Source organism: Triturus cristatus, chromosome 2_1, assembly GCF_964204655.1.
Source record: "Triturus cristatus chromosome 2_1, aTriCri1.1, whole genome shotgun sequence".
In the NCBI taxonomy this organism is placed as follows: Eukaryota; Metazoa; Chordata; class Amphibia; order Caudata; family Salamandridae; genus Triturus; species Triturus cristatus.
Window position 1 is genome coordinate 890,628,437 of NC_140581.1, and position 15,667 is coordinate 890,644,103.

At 50.5% G+C, this 15,667-nt stretch overlaps 1 protein-coding gene across 3 annotated transcripts in view; it reads right to left on the reverse strand.

The window, feature by feature from the left end:
• Positions 1 to 15,667, reverse strand: part of TRPM6 (transient receptor potential cation channel subfamily M member 6) — a 671,614-nt gene that overhangs the window by 83,137 nt on the left and 572,810 nt on the right. For all 3 annotated transcript variants that reach the window (XM_085633062.1, XM_085633061.1, XM_085633064.1), the window contains one exon: positions 449 to 735. In XM_085633062.1, the coding sequence (XP_085489188.1) occupies positions 449 to 735 (287 nt within the window). The remainder of the gene's footprint in view (positions 1 to 448; positions 736 to 15,667) is intronic.

Here is a 15,667-nt window from a genome sequence, read left to right on the forward strand (position 1 = left end):
TTTGATTGGTGTGAGCTGAGCAAGTACAGCAAACGGAAATTTTGGTTGCCTCAACTGAAGCACTAGTGCCAACACAAAAAGAGAGGATGCGTGAGGTTTAAAAAAGACAAAGTGATATACTAGAGTATAGCATGTCACTGTCTTTTTTATATGAAATCAAATTTTGAAAAACTCAACCTTCCCTTTGAAATTGGAATTTTAACTTTTGCACTTTTTTGTTTGTAAATTAATGAAAATATTTCATAATTTGTGTATATCATGTATGCTTATTTCTTTAGTTTTGTGCATTTTTCGAAGTTCAAATGATAAAAATTGCTTAATCAGGGTCCTCTGCTTCCAATAGCAATTGAGTCAGGATCCACAGCACTCCAAAGTTATGAACCACTGCCCTAGGGCTCTGCGGTGACAAAATGGGCCCAATACCCAAATACATAAACAATTAGCTCACCCTCAGACAAAGATGCAGCACGGTTCCATTATGGAAGATCTTCTGCCAGGTCTGAACAACTTCAGGGAGAAATGATTTCACAATGAAGACCTCGCCTGGTTTCAGCACGTCATTCTCAGACCAGGTACACACCACCTTCATGGCTCTGCGGAGGCCCCCGTCCATTTCCTGCCTAGACAAGACCTGGATCATAGCAGCTGTTCCCCTCTGTGACCATGAGGACATGCTCTTGTCGAGATTCACTGGAGAACTCTCTTCCAATCTGTAGATGGTGACTTCCTCTCCAGCTGTGTCCAAAAATAGATTTTATTGGTGAATTTATACAAAATTTAGCAAGAAGAAACATTCAAATGTACCATACTGTATGAGACACACACAGTTTCAATCTGAGATAAGAGGTTAACAGCTAAAAGAAATGTTAATATAATAGAAATTCAGTTACATAGTCAGCTGCATAAGTGAGAATCTTGTTCTGAGAAGCAGTGAGGTGCTATGTCCTTGTCACGCACATCTGACGTACGAGAACCTGAGGGTCATCTTAACGGTATGCAGTAAATGTTGACTTCTACATAGGGTGATTCCCAAGAAGGTATGCAGCTTTGTTACCTCTTTTACAATTTAACCAAGTCTTACAAAAAAGAAAAATTATTTCCCTGCACTTGAGATCACACTACTAAAGATTTTCCCCTTGCTGCTGTTTGTTTGGGAGAAAATCAGTAACAACTTACCAACTTTTAATTCATTAGTCCTAGAAGGCAAGAAACTGTTACTTAAGGTGCAATATTCATCATTTTAATAGGTGCAAATATTAAAATTAGTGAGCTGGTACCTTTCAATGTTACCACTAGGTCTGTTCATTTATTAATCAATATCACCAAAACAGTTCTGATTATTTGACAAGATCAAACCTAATACAAGGATGGGTAAATTACATCTTTTTGGTCAGATAATAAACCTGTCATTTCCTCGTCTCCTTACTTGCTATACTGAACTAAAGGTGCCTCTTCAGCCTTCAGCACTCCTTACCTAAGTCTCTTTTTATGTTTACTTCCTCCTTAGAGGAATAACCCTTACAATATAAACAATCCTCCCACTCTCCTCACTTCATGTTTTTTCTTCTTCTGCCCATATTGTTTGGGCTTCTGTGGCCGCCTTTAGAAAATGTTTCAGGAGGTGTATTTTCTCTTTTTTTTTTTTAAAAAAAACAATTTTTTATTATTTTCTTTTACCACAGTACAGTACAGCAATTGTCGATTATTCAATCGTTGTTCAGCATATAACAAAGTCCGAAGCAGTTCAGCCCCCCACCTCCCGGCAATCCCCCCACCCAGGCGCCCATCCCCAACAGTCACACCCCAAATGTTTGCCATAGAGGCCTGCACCTCAGTCCGCATCAAGGGTCTCATCTTCAAGCGTTGGTGGTGGCTCGCATATATCTCCCCGATATGTGTTCCGTGCCCCCCATATTTTAGACCATTTTTGGGGACAACCCCTCCCTATGTACACTGAGCGTTCGGCTATCATAGCCCTATCCATGTCACGCCCCCATACAGACAGCAGCGGCACCTCTCCCACCCCCCACTTCTGCGCTATGTTCCGCTTAGCTAGCACGATGCCTACTGTGGCCCAACACTGAGCCTGCCTGCCCAGGTCGTTGGGCTCCCATACATTTAGCAGGCAGCGCCTGGGTTCCGGTGCAAGCGACACACCCCCCGCCTGGGACAGCGTACGCATCACTCGCCTCCAGTATTCTTGGATTTTTCGACACTCCCAGATGGTGTGGTAGAAGGTGCCTTCCTCCCCGCAGCCGCGCAGGCAGAATGGATGGGGTGCTCTTCCTATTTTGTGGAGTGTGTACCTGGTGTCGTAGGACCTATGCAGAATCCGGAGCTGTACCAACCGAAGCCTGGAAGGTATCCCTGCCTCCCGGGGGGACGCCAGCGCCTCCCTCCAGTCCGGGTCATCAAAGTCCCCGACATCAGTGGACCACCTCTCCCGCAGGGTGCCCATAGGGTCCGGGAGATTATTTATTAGCTTACGGTACGTGAATGATGTTGCCCGCTGGGGCATATAATCTGTGAGCAGCCTATCCTCCAGTGGTGACGCTTCCGGAACTGAGGCTCCAGGCCCCAAAGCGGCGAGCAGCGCGTGTTTAATTTGTGTGTACCGGAACCATTCCGTGGGCGCCAGCTCGTATTGTTGTTGTAGGCGCGCAAAGGTGATCACTGCACCCTTGTGCCACATGTCGCCCACTGTGGAGATCCCGATGTCATCCCATTTGTCGAAGCCCCTACTATGCCTAAGTCTCCCGAGCCGTTTCGCATCCCACAAGGGGGTGAGCTGGGTCAAAACTCCTCTCCATCCCAGCCGGGCCTGGGCCACGTGCCACACGGCCACTGTTTGTCGCAAGGGGCCAATGAGTTCTGGGCCGAGCCTCCCATCGTACAGGGGCGACAACATACCTCTCGTGCCCAATATGGCTCTATCCGCTTTAAATGCCGGATCCGAGTGCGGGGCATGGAGCCAATAATTGATGACCTTGAGTTGCGTCGCCCAGTAGTAAAGTTGGATGTCGGGCAATGCTGTCCCCCCGTCGTACCAGCCGCGGGTAAGTTTGGACTGTGCAATACGCGCCGGTCGGTTGTGCCACAGAAGACTAGACACCTGCGCCGCGATTGAGCGGAAGTACGCCGGGGGCACTGGATATGGTGTGTTTTCGAGCACGTATATGAAGCGAGGCAGGGACATCATCTTAAAGAGCGCCGCCCTCCCCAGTAGGGTCAGTGGCAGCGCCCCCCAGTGACGGACGTCCCGACGAAGACGGTCCAACGGGGGCTGAAGATTCTTCTGATAGAATACCACTGGGTCCGCAGTGATGTGGACACCCAAATACTTGAACGACCCCTCCGCCACCCTGAGGGGGCAATCCGCCGGTAGTTGCGGCGGAGGGCCACACAGCACGTACATGACGGATTTAGACCAATTTATCGTGTACCCCGACGCCTTGCCGAAGACCCTGCATATATTGAGTAGCGTGAGGATGGAGCGCCGTGGGGAGGCCAGGTACAATAGGACGTCATCTGCATAGAGAGAAACCCTGTCCTCCCAGCCATCTGACCATCGGAGTCCCCTTATCGAGGGTTCCCAGCGTATCCACGCCGCCAGCGGCTCCAACACAAGGGCAAACAATAAGGGCGACAGGGGGCAACCTTGGCGCGTGCCACGCGACAGGGGGAAATCGCCGGACATATGCCCGTTGGCCGCAACATGAGCCAACGGCTTAGTGTACAGGAGACGAATCCAGGCGCAGAATTTGGGCCCGAATCCCAGGTGGCGAAGGACCGCGAACAGGAAGGGCCACTCGACCATGTCGAACGCCATTTGCGCGTCCAACGACAGAAGCACCGCCGGCTCGCCCACCCGACCCGTCCGGGCCAACACACCATGCAGACGTCGCAGGTTGTGGGACGTACTTCTGCCGGGCATAAAGCCCGACTGGTCCGGATGTATAATGTCGGCGAGGTGCGGCGTCAGTCTAGCCGCCAGCAGCTTGGCCAGAATCTTGGCCTCTGCGTTGAGGAGCGAGATGGGGCGGTAGGAGGTGCACTCCTCCGCCGGCTTGCCAGGCTTCGGGAGGACCACAATAGTTGCCGTGCGCTGATCCGGAGGGAGTTCGCCACGCTGCAGACTATCGGTAAACATAGCGAGCAGGTGAGGAGCTAGCGTCCCTATCAACCTCTTGTACAGCTCAACCGGGATGCCGTTGGGACCCACCGCCTTACCCGACTGAAGCGCTCCCACCGCAGCCTGTATTTCGTCCACCGTCAGATCGGCCTCCAAGGCCGTCATCGCGGCAGGGGCTAACCTGGGCATGTCCAGATCTCGAACATACGACATCGCCTCCTCCTCTGACATGGAAGAAGCGGAGGAGTAGACCGCAGCGAAGTGGCCCGCCAGGGTGTTCACTATATCACGCGGGTCAGTTGCCCTCTGACCCTCCCCCGAAATGAGCTGCGCAATCCACCTGGAACCACCCTCCCTTCTATCTAACCATGCCAACAGCTTCCCTGTCTTGTCCCCGACATCGTAGATTCTGTGTCGCGTGGCCTCTAGCCATCGCCTGGTACAGTCCGCCAGGTGCTCCTTATATTTCACCTGCGCCACCTGTAATCCCCGGGAGGTTGCAGGCGATGGATGTGCGGCCTGTTGTGCCTCTGCCGCGGCAAGATCCGCCTCTAGCGACTGTAGCTCAAGATGCCGCGCGCGCCGGTGTGCCGCAATGGAGGCGACCGCGTGTCCTCTCAGGACCGCTTTGTACGCCTCCCAGAGGGTAGCCGGAGAGTCTACCGACGAGGAGTTTTCTTGGAAATAGAGACTAGTAGCCTTCCCAAGTGTTTTGCAGATGTCGGGAACCTGGAGATAACACGGGTGCAAGGGGGGGACATGGCGCCTGGTCAGGTGGTAGCGCGTGTATTGTAGAAGTAGCGGTGAGTGATCCGATATGCCCCTGGGCCTGATTTCCACGCTGTCTACATACTGGAGACTGCCCTGCGAACCCAGGAAGTAGTCTATTCTGGTCAAACTTTTATGCACCCCCGAGTAATATGTGTAGTGGCGCTGTGTTGGGTGGTGAAGCCTCCATATATCTGCCAGTCCGAGTGCCTCGAAGAAACTCCCGAGGCGGGACGCTCCCCCTCCACCAGCCCGCTCCGGGTGGCGGTCAAGCAGGCCGTCCACCACCGCATTAAAGTCGCCGCCCACTATAAGCTCAGCTCAGCGCAGGAAGAGTCGCAGCATGCAGGGCAGGAGGAATGTAAACCGAAACAATATTCAGGGGGCGTCCCTCCCATTGGGCATGCAGCGCCACAAACCTCCCCGAACCGTCTGCCCGAGTGCCTTTTATGATTAACGGGGACTGTTTCTTTACCAGTATACCCACCCCGCGGGAACCAGAGGAGAAGTCAGAGTGTATCACCATCTTGTACCCCCATCTATCCATCGCTTTACTAGCAGTGCCCATTAGGTGGGTCTCCTGCAACAGGACCACCGCAGGGGAGCATCTCTTGAGACTCTGGAGGACCAAACCCCTCTTAATCTTATCGCCTAAGCCGCGCACGTTCCACGTAAGGAGGGAGAGAGGCTGCGCCGGAGTGAGGGGGACCCCAGTGGAACGTCCAAGCGTTGTGTCAGCCATTCCCGCGGCAGGAGCAGCGCAGAGCTGATGCTATGAGCGGAGCGGCACAGGCCGTGCCTGCAGTGCATGGTGCGTGTACTGTGTGTTGAAACATATACGACATTATAAACAAAAACTGTAAAACAAAACTTGCGAACATTCCCTTACCCCCCCACCCCCTCCCTGCCTCCCTGCCATACGGACTCCAAACTGCCCGCCACCCCAACTCAGCAGAGTGCTCAGATCCCAAGTCCCCAAACAGTACTTGCGTGTAGTGGAGCGGGCGGTCCGAGGAAGACCAAATACTCCCCTTTGGACAAAGTTCAACTGATCACCCCTTGAAATATCGTTGAGCCGGCGCCGTCTAGTTCCACAAGGCCTCCACCTCGAGGCACCCCTGAAGGCAGTCACAAGCATTCAGCACGGAGTCTCGCTACCTATCAGGGTCGGTCCGAAGTCTCCCCTCCCGGATCCAGGTCGCCGGCGTCCGCCGTCGCCTCTGTTCGCCGCCTCCGCTTGTCCGATCTCCCAGGGCCGCCCGCCGGCCTCCAGCCCTCGAGCCAGTCGTGCGCCTCCTCCGGCATCTCGAAGAACAGGGTCTTGCCCTCCGCCACCACCCGAAGGCGCGCCGGAAAGACCATGGAGTAAGGCAGTTCGCGGGCCCTCAGCGTCTTCTTGACCTCCAGGAAGCTTCTCCGCCGTGCCGCCACCGCCGCCGTGAAATCCGGGAAGAACGACACCATCGAATTCTGAATCCGTAACGGTGGCGCCACCCGGGCCGTCTGGAGGATGACATCTCTGTCGCGGTAATTGAAGATGCGGGCCAGCACCGGTCGAGGGGGCGCCCCAACCTTGGGCTTACCCCCAGGCACTCTGTGGGCGCGCTCCACCGAAAAGAATGAAGAGAGACCCCGAGGCTGCAGTCTGGTTTTTATTAAGTCCTCTATGTACAAGTCCATGGCGGATTTCCCTTCACTCTCGGGAATTCCCGTTATGCGGACGTTATTACGCCGGGAGCGCCCTTCCTGATCGTCCATCTTCGCCGCCATTTGTTTCGTTTCAGCCTCCAACTGGGACACCCGTTGGAGCAGGAGCGTAGTGTCACTCGTCAAAGCCGCCGTGGTGCGCTCCACGTCCGTGACCCTGGACGACATTTTTTGGAAGTCCGCCCTGAGCAAGGACACATCCGTGGAGATGGATCCTACCGTGGTCTGCACTTTGTTAAGGGCAAGCATTATGTCCTCCAGTGTTACCTTAGGCGCTTCTGCCTCTGCAGCAGCCCCGTCAGACCTCCCGGCCCCCGCAGCCGCATCTTTATTGTAGGCAAATTTGTCCAGTTTACCCTGCTGGTGCGTGCGATTCCCTTTCCCGGACATCTTGGGGCCGGCGGGCGCCGTCCCGGGGCGTTTCTTCTCGTCACCCAGCCGGCCGGGGGGGGGCAAGGTCACCACACAGCTCGGGAGCGGCAATCAAGCCTCCAAACAACCGGATGGCCACCGGCCCACCACAGCAACCCGGAGGCCCCCACGCACCCTGTCCACGGGGATCACAGCGTCGGCCCCAGCCTCGCTAGTCGAGCCTCCCTCTTGCGGATCACGGCAGCGATACTCCCTCCGCAGGGACCGCCGCAGACTGCACTCAATGCGGGGCGCTCTCACCAGGCCTCAGGGCGCGGACAATCGCGGTCTGCTCCAGCGCTGCCACCCTCAATCCGGCGGCACACCTCGGTCCCCGCCGGGATCGGCCACAGTCCCCGGCTCCGGCTCACTGCAGCAGCCCGGGGGCCGCTCCCCAGCGATCCTCTGCAGGCCCCCACTTACGCCTTCCACGGGGCTGCGCCGGCGGCGGGGCGACGCCCCCGGGGATCACAGCGCCGGGCGCAGTTCCTCAGGACGAGCTCGGGGACAATATTCCCCCCGCAAAGTCCGGGGCGCCTCCACTTGGTCACAGGTCGCGGGCGATCTCGGTCCGCCCCAGCGTCGCCGTCGTCAGCTGCTCCGGTCGCTTCTGGGCACAGCCACTGCCCAGGCTCCCACACACCACAGGCGGCTCTCAGAGTAATCCAGGCCCCGGTCGCGGCCGGCGGCACAGGCCGCTACTAGCGGGCCGACGCCGATCAGGCTCACGAGCACTTAGGAGCCCCGGAGGCGGCTCAGTCGGCGCCGCTTCCTACAGGCTACCAGCCCAGCGCCAGTAGGGATAGTTGATGAAGCGGATCAGTGTGCGGATGGTAGGGGAGTCGGCCTCACCCTCGGAGCTCCGTTAGGCTGCGGCCATCTTGCTTGGCTGCTAGCCACGCCCCCCTATTTTCTCTTTTTTAATACTATTAATCAGGCACACGTGTTCTAGGAGGTGTACCTGGCCCTTTTTCTTCATTTGCGGGTTAGTCTTTTCAAAGGCAATCTACTGGCATGCGCATGATTCATTTGACATTTTAGGAAAGGAGCTGTGTGTCAGCACGCTCTGAGCTTTAGTCCCCCGGAAGCTGCAGTTGCTGCAGGAGCAGCTTGAGTAGAGGTGCATCAGCCCTCTAAAATATATGACCACTTGAATTCCTATGTGAAGCCAAGCTTGCTGGAAAGTGTAAGGGTAGTGTGTACAACCCATTTGCTAAGCTTTTATTGTGGTCATATTGGCATGAAAAACAAATCATTATTTAATAAGCAGTAATGAAGCGTATCTTCTTACGAGGTCACCAGAAGATGAAACACTATAATGGCATGCTTACCTTTTCGAGGACAATTAGATTTATGGGTTTAATTTTGTAATATTGGTTTAAGGTAACAGGCATATCTTGGGCCTTCCCTTGACTGGACTATTTATTCTGTTTTCTTTCTACTCCTTCCTCATTTGTTATTCTAGGTTTACAGAGGAAAATATGGTAAAGCGTGCACAGAAAAAGCATCACTCATCTCCCTACTCTTCACCCAAGAGAGAGTATGAGCATGGGATCGGGAAAATTAGCCACAGGTCTGCTAACTCTTCCTCGATGTCAAGGATTTCCCTTGAGGTTATAGTAAAATCTGTCTTATGAATAGAACAAGCACAGGGGCATGGCTTCTTCCGCCTCATGAAGACTCAGATTTTTTTTTTTTTTTTTTGTCCTCATTAGCCGCCAATCTCCCTTTAAGTGCACAATCGAGGAGTCCGCGCCCACACTCAGCAAACTGAGCGGCGTAGGTAATAAGCGCTTAAAATCGCCCACCTACCGGCACTGAGACTTACCGAAACGCACACCAAAAGCATCCACTGAGATAACTCTATATTTCTAGCTTCTAGAGCTCGAAGGCCATGTCCTAAGACCTCAGCCTCTCACCAAGGAGGAGGGATCTAGACCTGGACCTTAGAGTATTCAGGCAGCATTAATCATAGGACCCGAGGGAGGAAAAGGGAAAGAAAAAAAATAAAAGAAAAAAAAACACACCTCAACTACGGGTCCCATTTCCTTCCAGAATCTTCCAGAATGTTCTCCTCTTTTTGCTGCCTGTTCTCAGTAGGTCCATCTTAGAGGTCGCCAAAACAGAGGATTACCAATCAAAAAAGGAAGGAGGGATGTGGTCGGTTCATTTCATGCATATTTGTCTCCTAGCCAGGAGCACGGCATAAAAAAGTAGCAATCTTGCAGGGCCTCTAACATTATCTTGAAGTCCCAAAAAAATCAAAGATAAATCCATAGTGACCATAGTCCCTAATATGTCCGACAGAAATGTACCTACACTGTCCCAAAATGAAAACAGTGCTGGGCACTCTTTAAACATGTGTATGTCGGAAGCCATGACCAGACCACATTTTTTACAAAAGACAGGCTGCTCTTTATTGATTTTAGAGAGCTTCAGCGGAGTAAAGTATGCCCTGTGAATGGTAAACAGGTGGTTTCTTTTCAGCCATGCCGGCTTTACTATATCATACAGGAGTTTACATGCGGATTGCCATAAAGAATCACATTCTCGATCCAACAGTACACTACCCCATAATTCCTCTGCCAAGGTAAACTCTCCGTCCACAGCCTCCAAAATTGCTTGGTACCAAAAGGAAACTTCTTTCTTCCCATAGGGTTTAGTCACAAGATTGTACTCTAGATCGTTGCCTTTCCCTAATAAATCCCCCTTGGGTGTCCGTAACTCAGCCTGGACCCAGCTCATCAGCTGCCAATATTTAAATCTAGAAAGGCATGGCCCCACCCTCTCACTAAGTTGTTCCCATGTTGCCAAAGCGCCATCTGAGATCAGATCCCCCCAAACCACCATGCCAGAATCCCTTAACGGAATCGCCAACCTATCTCTCAGGCACTCTGGACTACTAGGAGAGTCCCATATATGGGCCATGCTAGAAAAGTAGCCAAGAGTTATCGACCTCCTCAAGTTTGTCCACGTTTTACCCAGACCCTGCAAAACCTTGAGCCTAACTTTTTTGAAAAACGTAACATCTCCAAACTTAAACAAAAATCCCTCCACCGGTAAATGTGCGCCCTGTAACATTGCTAAAAACATCCCACCCGCACCAACCTTAGTCGGCATTTTTAATAGCATACGAGCGTGGGAAAGTTGAAACGCCCAGGCATAGAGCTGAAGATCGGGCAGAGCAAGGCCTCCCTTCTCCCTTCGGCGTCTCAGCTTTTTCCAAGCCAATCGCGAAAATGTATACCCCCAAACAAAGGAGTTGATGTCCCTCTGGATTTTCTCAATTTGTAACTTTTCAAAATAAAGTGGAATACAATTAAAAAGGAAAGTAATTTTTGGGAGTATCGACATTTTTGCCAAATTAGTCCTACCGATAATAGAGAGAGGGAGTGAAGCCCAGATCTTCATAAGCTTCACACATTCTCTCGCCACTTCAGTCAAGTTTAACTCAGCGATCTTAGCAATATCTTGCTCTATATTAACACCAAGATACCTCATTTTAGAGCTTAGCAGATGCCGACATTGGTAAACCATCACCTCTGTTTTAGCGGCGTTGATTTCGTACCCTGAAACTGCTCCAAACTCCTGAGCTTGACTGATGACTGCTGGGAATGCCTTATCCAAGTCGGCAGTAAAAATCAAGATGTCATCTGCATATAGGGCTGCCTTCCTCTCCCACTCTCCATACCTAAAGGGTTGGATGTTAACGTCCTCTCTAAGCCGTTGGGCAAACGGCTCAATGTATAGGTCAAACAGGAGAGGGGAGAGTGGGCAGCCCTGTCTAGTGCCCCTAGATATATTAAAGGGTGCTGTAACACTGCCGTTTACCAGAAGTCTGGCTGTAGGGCTCCTATATATAGTTTGTATTGTATGAAGGAACTTCTTGCCAAGATTACATTTTTCCAAGACCTCCGACAGGTATACCCAGTTAACCCTGTCGAAGGCCTTGGTGGCGTCCAAAGTCATAACCGCTAAAGGGATAGAATATGTGGATGCCAGATCTATTGCACCGATTAAATCATAAGTTAGGTGAGTTATCTGGCGCTCTTTCACAAAGCCCTTCTGGTCTGGATGCAGAATGTCTCCTACCACCATACCCAAACGTGCTGCCAGTATAGAGGTAAAGATTTTATAGTCGGCATTCAATAAAGATATGGGTCTATAAGACCCTCAATTGAATGCCGCCTTCCCTGGTTTCAAAATCAAAACTATAGTGGCCTCGTTCCATGAGTCTGGGGGGTTCAGACCTTCTTGTAGGATCTGGTTAAAGAGTTTAGTCATGATAGGGACAACCTTATCTCCTATTCCCTTATATATCTCAGAAGGCAAACCATCTGGGCCTGCAGCCTTACTATTCTTGCTATTAAAGATAGCCTCCCTTACTTCATCATATGAGAATTCTGCATCTATAAATGTTTGTTGTTCGGGACTAAGGGAGGAGAGCGCAATATCTTTGAGCCAATTCTGAACACTCCGACTATCTACATTACCATCTTCCTGATAGCTGGATTGGAAGAAGGCCTGAAAGGCGTCCCGGATTTCATCACCCGTAGCTAAGATGCCCCTCTCATTTCTTATCTCCTTAATATAACTCCTTGCTCGGTCTGATTTACTCTTCCAAGCAAGGAGTTTACCTGCTCCTTCCCCATACTCCAAATGGGAGATCTTGCTAGCTTCCCACCTACGGATAAGTCTAGCATTCAGAATACTCTCAAGCTGGGCCTTCAAACTACTAATCTTATTTTGCTTGTCCTGTAAAATTTCTGGGGAAGCAGCAGCTGAGAGATCCACCTCTGCATCTTTTAACTTAGCTTCAATCCCGGTGATCTCTTCCTTATATTTTTTATTCCTGTAACAGGATCTATTAGTGATTTGACCCCGAATAAAAGCTTTCATTGTATCCCAAACTGAGGTTATTGATGCAGTACCAACATTCACCTCCAAAAACAAAGCCACCTCCTGGGAGAGAAAAGAAACTTCTTCCTCAACCAAGAGTATGGCACGGCTGAAGGACCAAGTTCTACTTGGTCTAAGTGCTTGGCACTCCAAAGCCATCAGAACACCAGAGTGATCCGAGAGATGGGGAGCCAAATAGGTTATATTTTTAACCCTACTCCTTAGTGAATAGCTGATCAGGACAAAATCAATCCTTGACTGATGTCTATATTTGTAATTTCGATAAGACACTCCTGGCTGCTGCCCTGATCTATCTCGCCAAGTGTCTGACAGAGTGAACTGTCTCATGGCCCCAAGCAGATATTCTCGAGATTTGGACAGGACCGCAGCCCTAGTAGCTGGGGTCCTGTCCAATATAGGGTTTAAGACGATATTAAAATCCCCTGCCAAGACAAATGGCTCTGGAATGTCCAATAAGTGCAAGAACATAGCCTTCAAACTAGTAGGGTCATCTTGGTTAGGACCATAGTAGCCAATTAAGGACAACAATGTGTCCATTATTGAAACTTTGACTATCACCCATCTACCATTGGGGTCCTTTATGTAAGAGGAAATATGGGCACCTACTGACCTCTTAAAAATAATTGAGACCCCTCTTATATTCACTGATTGATTTGTGCTTACATGGGAGCCAACCCAACTTTGCGATTTTAACAGGGAATTCATTTCATCTTCCATTAGATGTGTTTCCTGGAGGACAATGACCTGCGCTGAAGAGTCCCGCAAATACTGCAATATCTTGTCTCTCCTTGGTCTAGTGCGCAGGCCATTGACGTTCCAGGAAAGAATCTGAAAAGAGGTCATGGAGGTTCCCTTTCCTCTACCCTACCTAAGCGAGGAGTGTCAAATTTCAACAGCATCAGCCCCTTGCCTATGCCCTTTATCTCGACTTTAAAACTGTACCTATTTAGGGTGGCGAAAAATGAGGATTTTTCTTTTAAACCCCCCCCCCCCTTCTCCCTCCCCCACCCCATTGCCATCTACCCCCCACCCATGGAGAACCCATCCCCCAATCATCCGGACAAAGCCCAGGTACTTGCATCTCAAAGGCTCACACCCGCTTCTGCCCTCAAAAGAAAAGACACATTGTCAACAAAGAAAAAAAACCTATCCCTGAATCTACCTTAACAAGACAATAAATCTAACTTTGAAATTTAACAAATATAGTGTTAGGAAGGGGAGGAGAAGAGAGCCCCGATCTACACATATCAATACATATCAATGCTCAAAGAAGAAACACAAAAGGAGAGAGAAAAAAAAAAAAAGGGTAAGTGGAGAAACAAGACCCAAACCCAGTAAATTAGGAATTACCTACCCCGCCTGTAAATTTGCCAACAAATCCTCTGCTTCCTGTACTGATCTAACATTGTACATTTTATTTTTAAACATGATCTTCAGAAAAGCAGGGAATTTAAGTTGGGCCACAGCTCCTAGCTTTTTAAAGTCTTCCAACTTTCTCCCCAATTCCCACTGCCTATCCAGCGTGGCTCTAGCCAGACCCGATCTAATCTGGAAAGGGAAGTCCTTACTTTTCAGCGATTTGTATTTGAGAGATAGATTAAGTATCCTCTCCTTCACAGAATAAGTTTGAAAATTAATAAGGATTTTCCTTGGCTTAGAACGATTCAGGTTCTTTCTAAAGGGATCCCGATGAATCCTCTGAATGTCCCTATCCAATTCCTCAACTGGGATTTCTAAATCAAGTGATTCTTTCAAGAGCTTAATCATGAAAAGTTTAAGATCACCACTCTCACTCCCTTCTGGAACGTTCAATATTCGTAAGTTATTCCTACGGGAATTGTTTTCTAATGTCTCCAGCCTTTCTCGTAGGACTCCCGCTTCTTTTTTCATGGCCGTGACATCAACTTTCAAAACATCAAGCTGCCCCGTTAATGCCTCCACATTAGATTCTAGGGTTACTTTCCTTACATTTAAGAGATCTATTTTTTTATCCAGTGTCTCACAGAAACTCCGGATTTCTCCTTGATTTGCAGCGGAGGTTTCAAAACCCTTTTTAATATCTACCGCCAATGAGGCCATAAGGTGTTCCAGAGAGGAGATCGAGTGTGACTCTGGAGCTGGAGTCACGGAATTTAAAATTATCACTCCGCCTTCCAGTTGGCCTTCTGAAGAACTCGGGCACTGGGTCTGACCATCAAGTGGATCCGGAAGTTTTTCTGGTGGTGCCACAGGGAGAATCTGATCTACATCCTCTATCCCTTTACCTACCACCTCCATTCTGCTGACCCTCTCTATCAGTCTCTCTGTTCCCGAAGCAGACTTAACAGGACTTCCAGCTTCTCTCTGTCTTGCAAGACACAGTACTTCCGGCAGCACCTTAAAGTATGATCTTAAGGAAGGCGTAATCCTGGATTTGCCGTCTGGGAAGGCACACGTACTCTTATTTGTCTTAAAGTGCTACTTTTTTTTTACTTCCCCCGATAAAAAAGAGGAAGTACTTTTCTTATCAGTCTTCCCAGACCTGACCTTCCCCTTAGTTTTATTATGACCAACGTTATCAATACTGCCAGGATTTATAACCGGTTCTTCTTCCGAATTGTTAGCTCATCAATGGGTGCTTTAACCGATTTAGTAGAGTTAGCTACGTTAACCCCAACCGACTCTCCTCCACCCCCTTGTCTTTTGCTCTTCCGATAGCTCTTACTATCTGGTGAGGGGATAGAAGAAAGCGGAACCTCAGGGGGCGAAACAGGCGAGCCCCCAGTAGCTAGATTGCCTCCTACCTGGACAAGAGACAACTCATTTATCAATCCGTCTCTGCCAACCTTCAGCTGAGCCTCCTGAAGCTCCTGAAGATAGAAGTTGGCTGACCCAGCCCTCCAGGCACCTTGTTTGTGGGCGGACGCACTGCTTCTCTCTAAACAATCGTTCCCCGCGCTCCTGCTCCAGGGTGGCCGCCACTCCTCTGGCAAACCCCATAAGGAGCACGCGAGCTGCAACTCTTCGGCTTCTCCTCAGCTCCAGCGCCGCAGCTCCCCAACGCGGCAAGCCGAGAGAAGCACAGGCAACAGAAAGAACACAGGCCGCTCCCGGACCGTGACCTGCCTCATCGCCAACACACATCCGGTCAAAAAACAGCACACGCCAGGCCGAGTTCAAATGGGTCCCCCGGAGACCCACGGGTTAATCAGCAGCCTTCTCTTCACAGCCGCCTGACCGCCCGACCCTGAACGGCGTCTGCAACGGAAGGCGCGAAGGGAGGTAAAAACATGCTGGGCGCAGAGCGCCGAAACCTGGAGCCGGATCAGCCTCCCGCCGCCTCCTGCAACACCGGAGCCGCCGAAGAAACAAACTTATCCCTCCACGGACGGGAAATTCTGTCCCAAGCTGCAGGACATCATCAAGAACAGTAACGTTTCCCCTTCAAAAAAATCACGAGCATCTAGAGCATCTAGAGCGGGTAGAGCGAGTGGAGCCTTCTGATGCAGCGGCAGATCAGCCTGCTGCCGCCATGTTCTCCCTGCTGCCACTCAGATTTTTCTTGTTGGTCAGTTTCTTTCTTTCTCTCTTCCTTTTCCTCATCCTGACCACTATGCCTCCTCTTCTACAGGAGCGAAACATATTCTCAAGGAGGAGCCACAGCCAGTGATGACCTCTCTGTCTTCTAATAATTTCTAACTGCCTCCATAGTCAGAAGAGCTGAGTACCAGTGGAGAGTGGTTTCGGTAA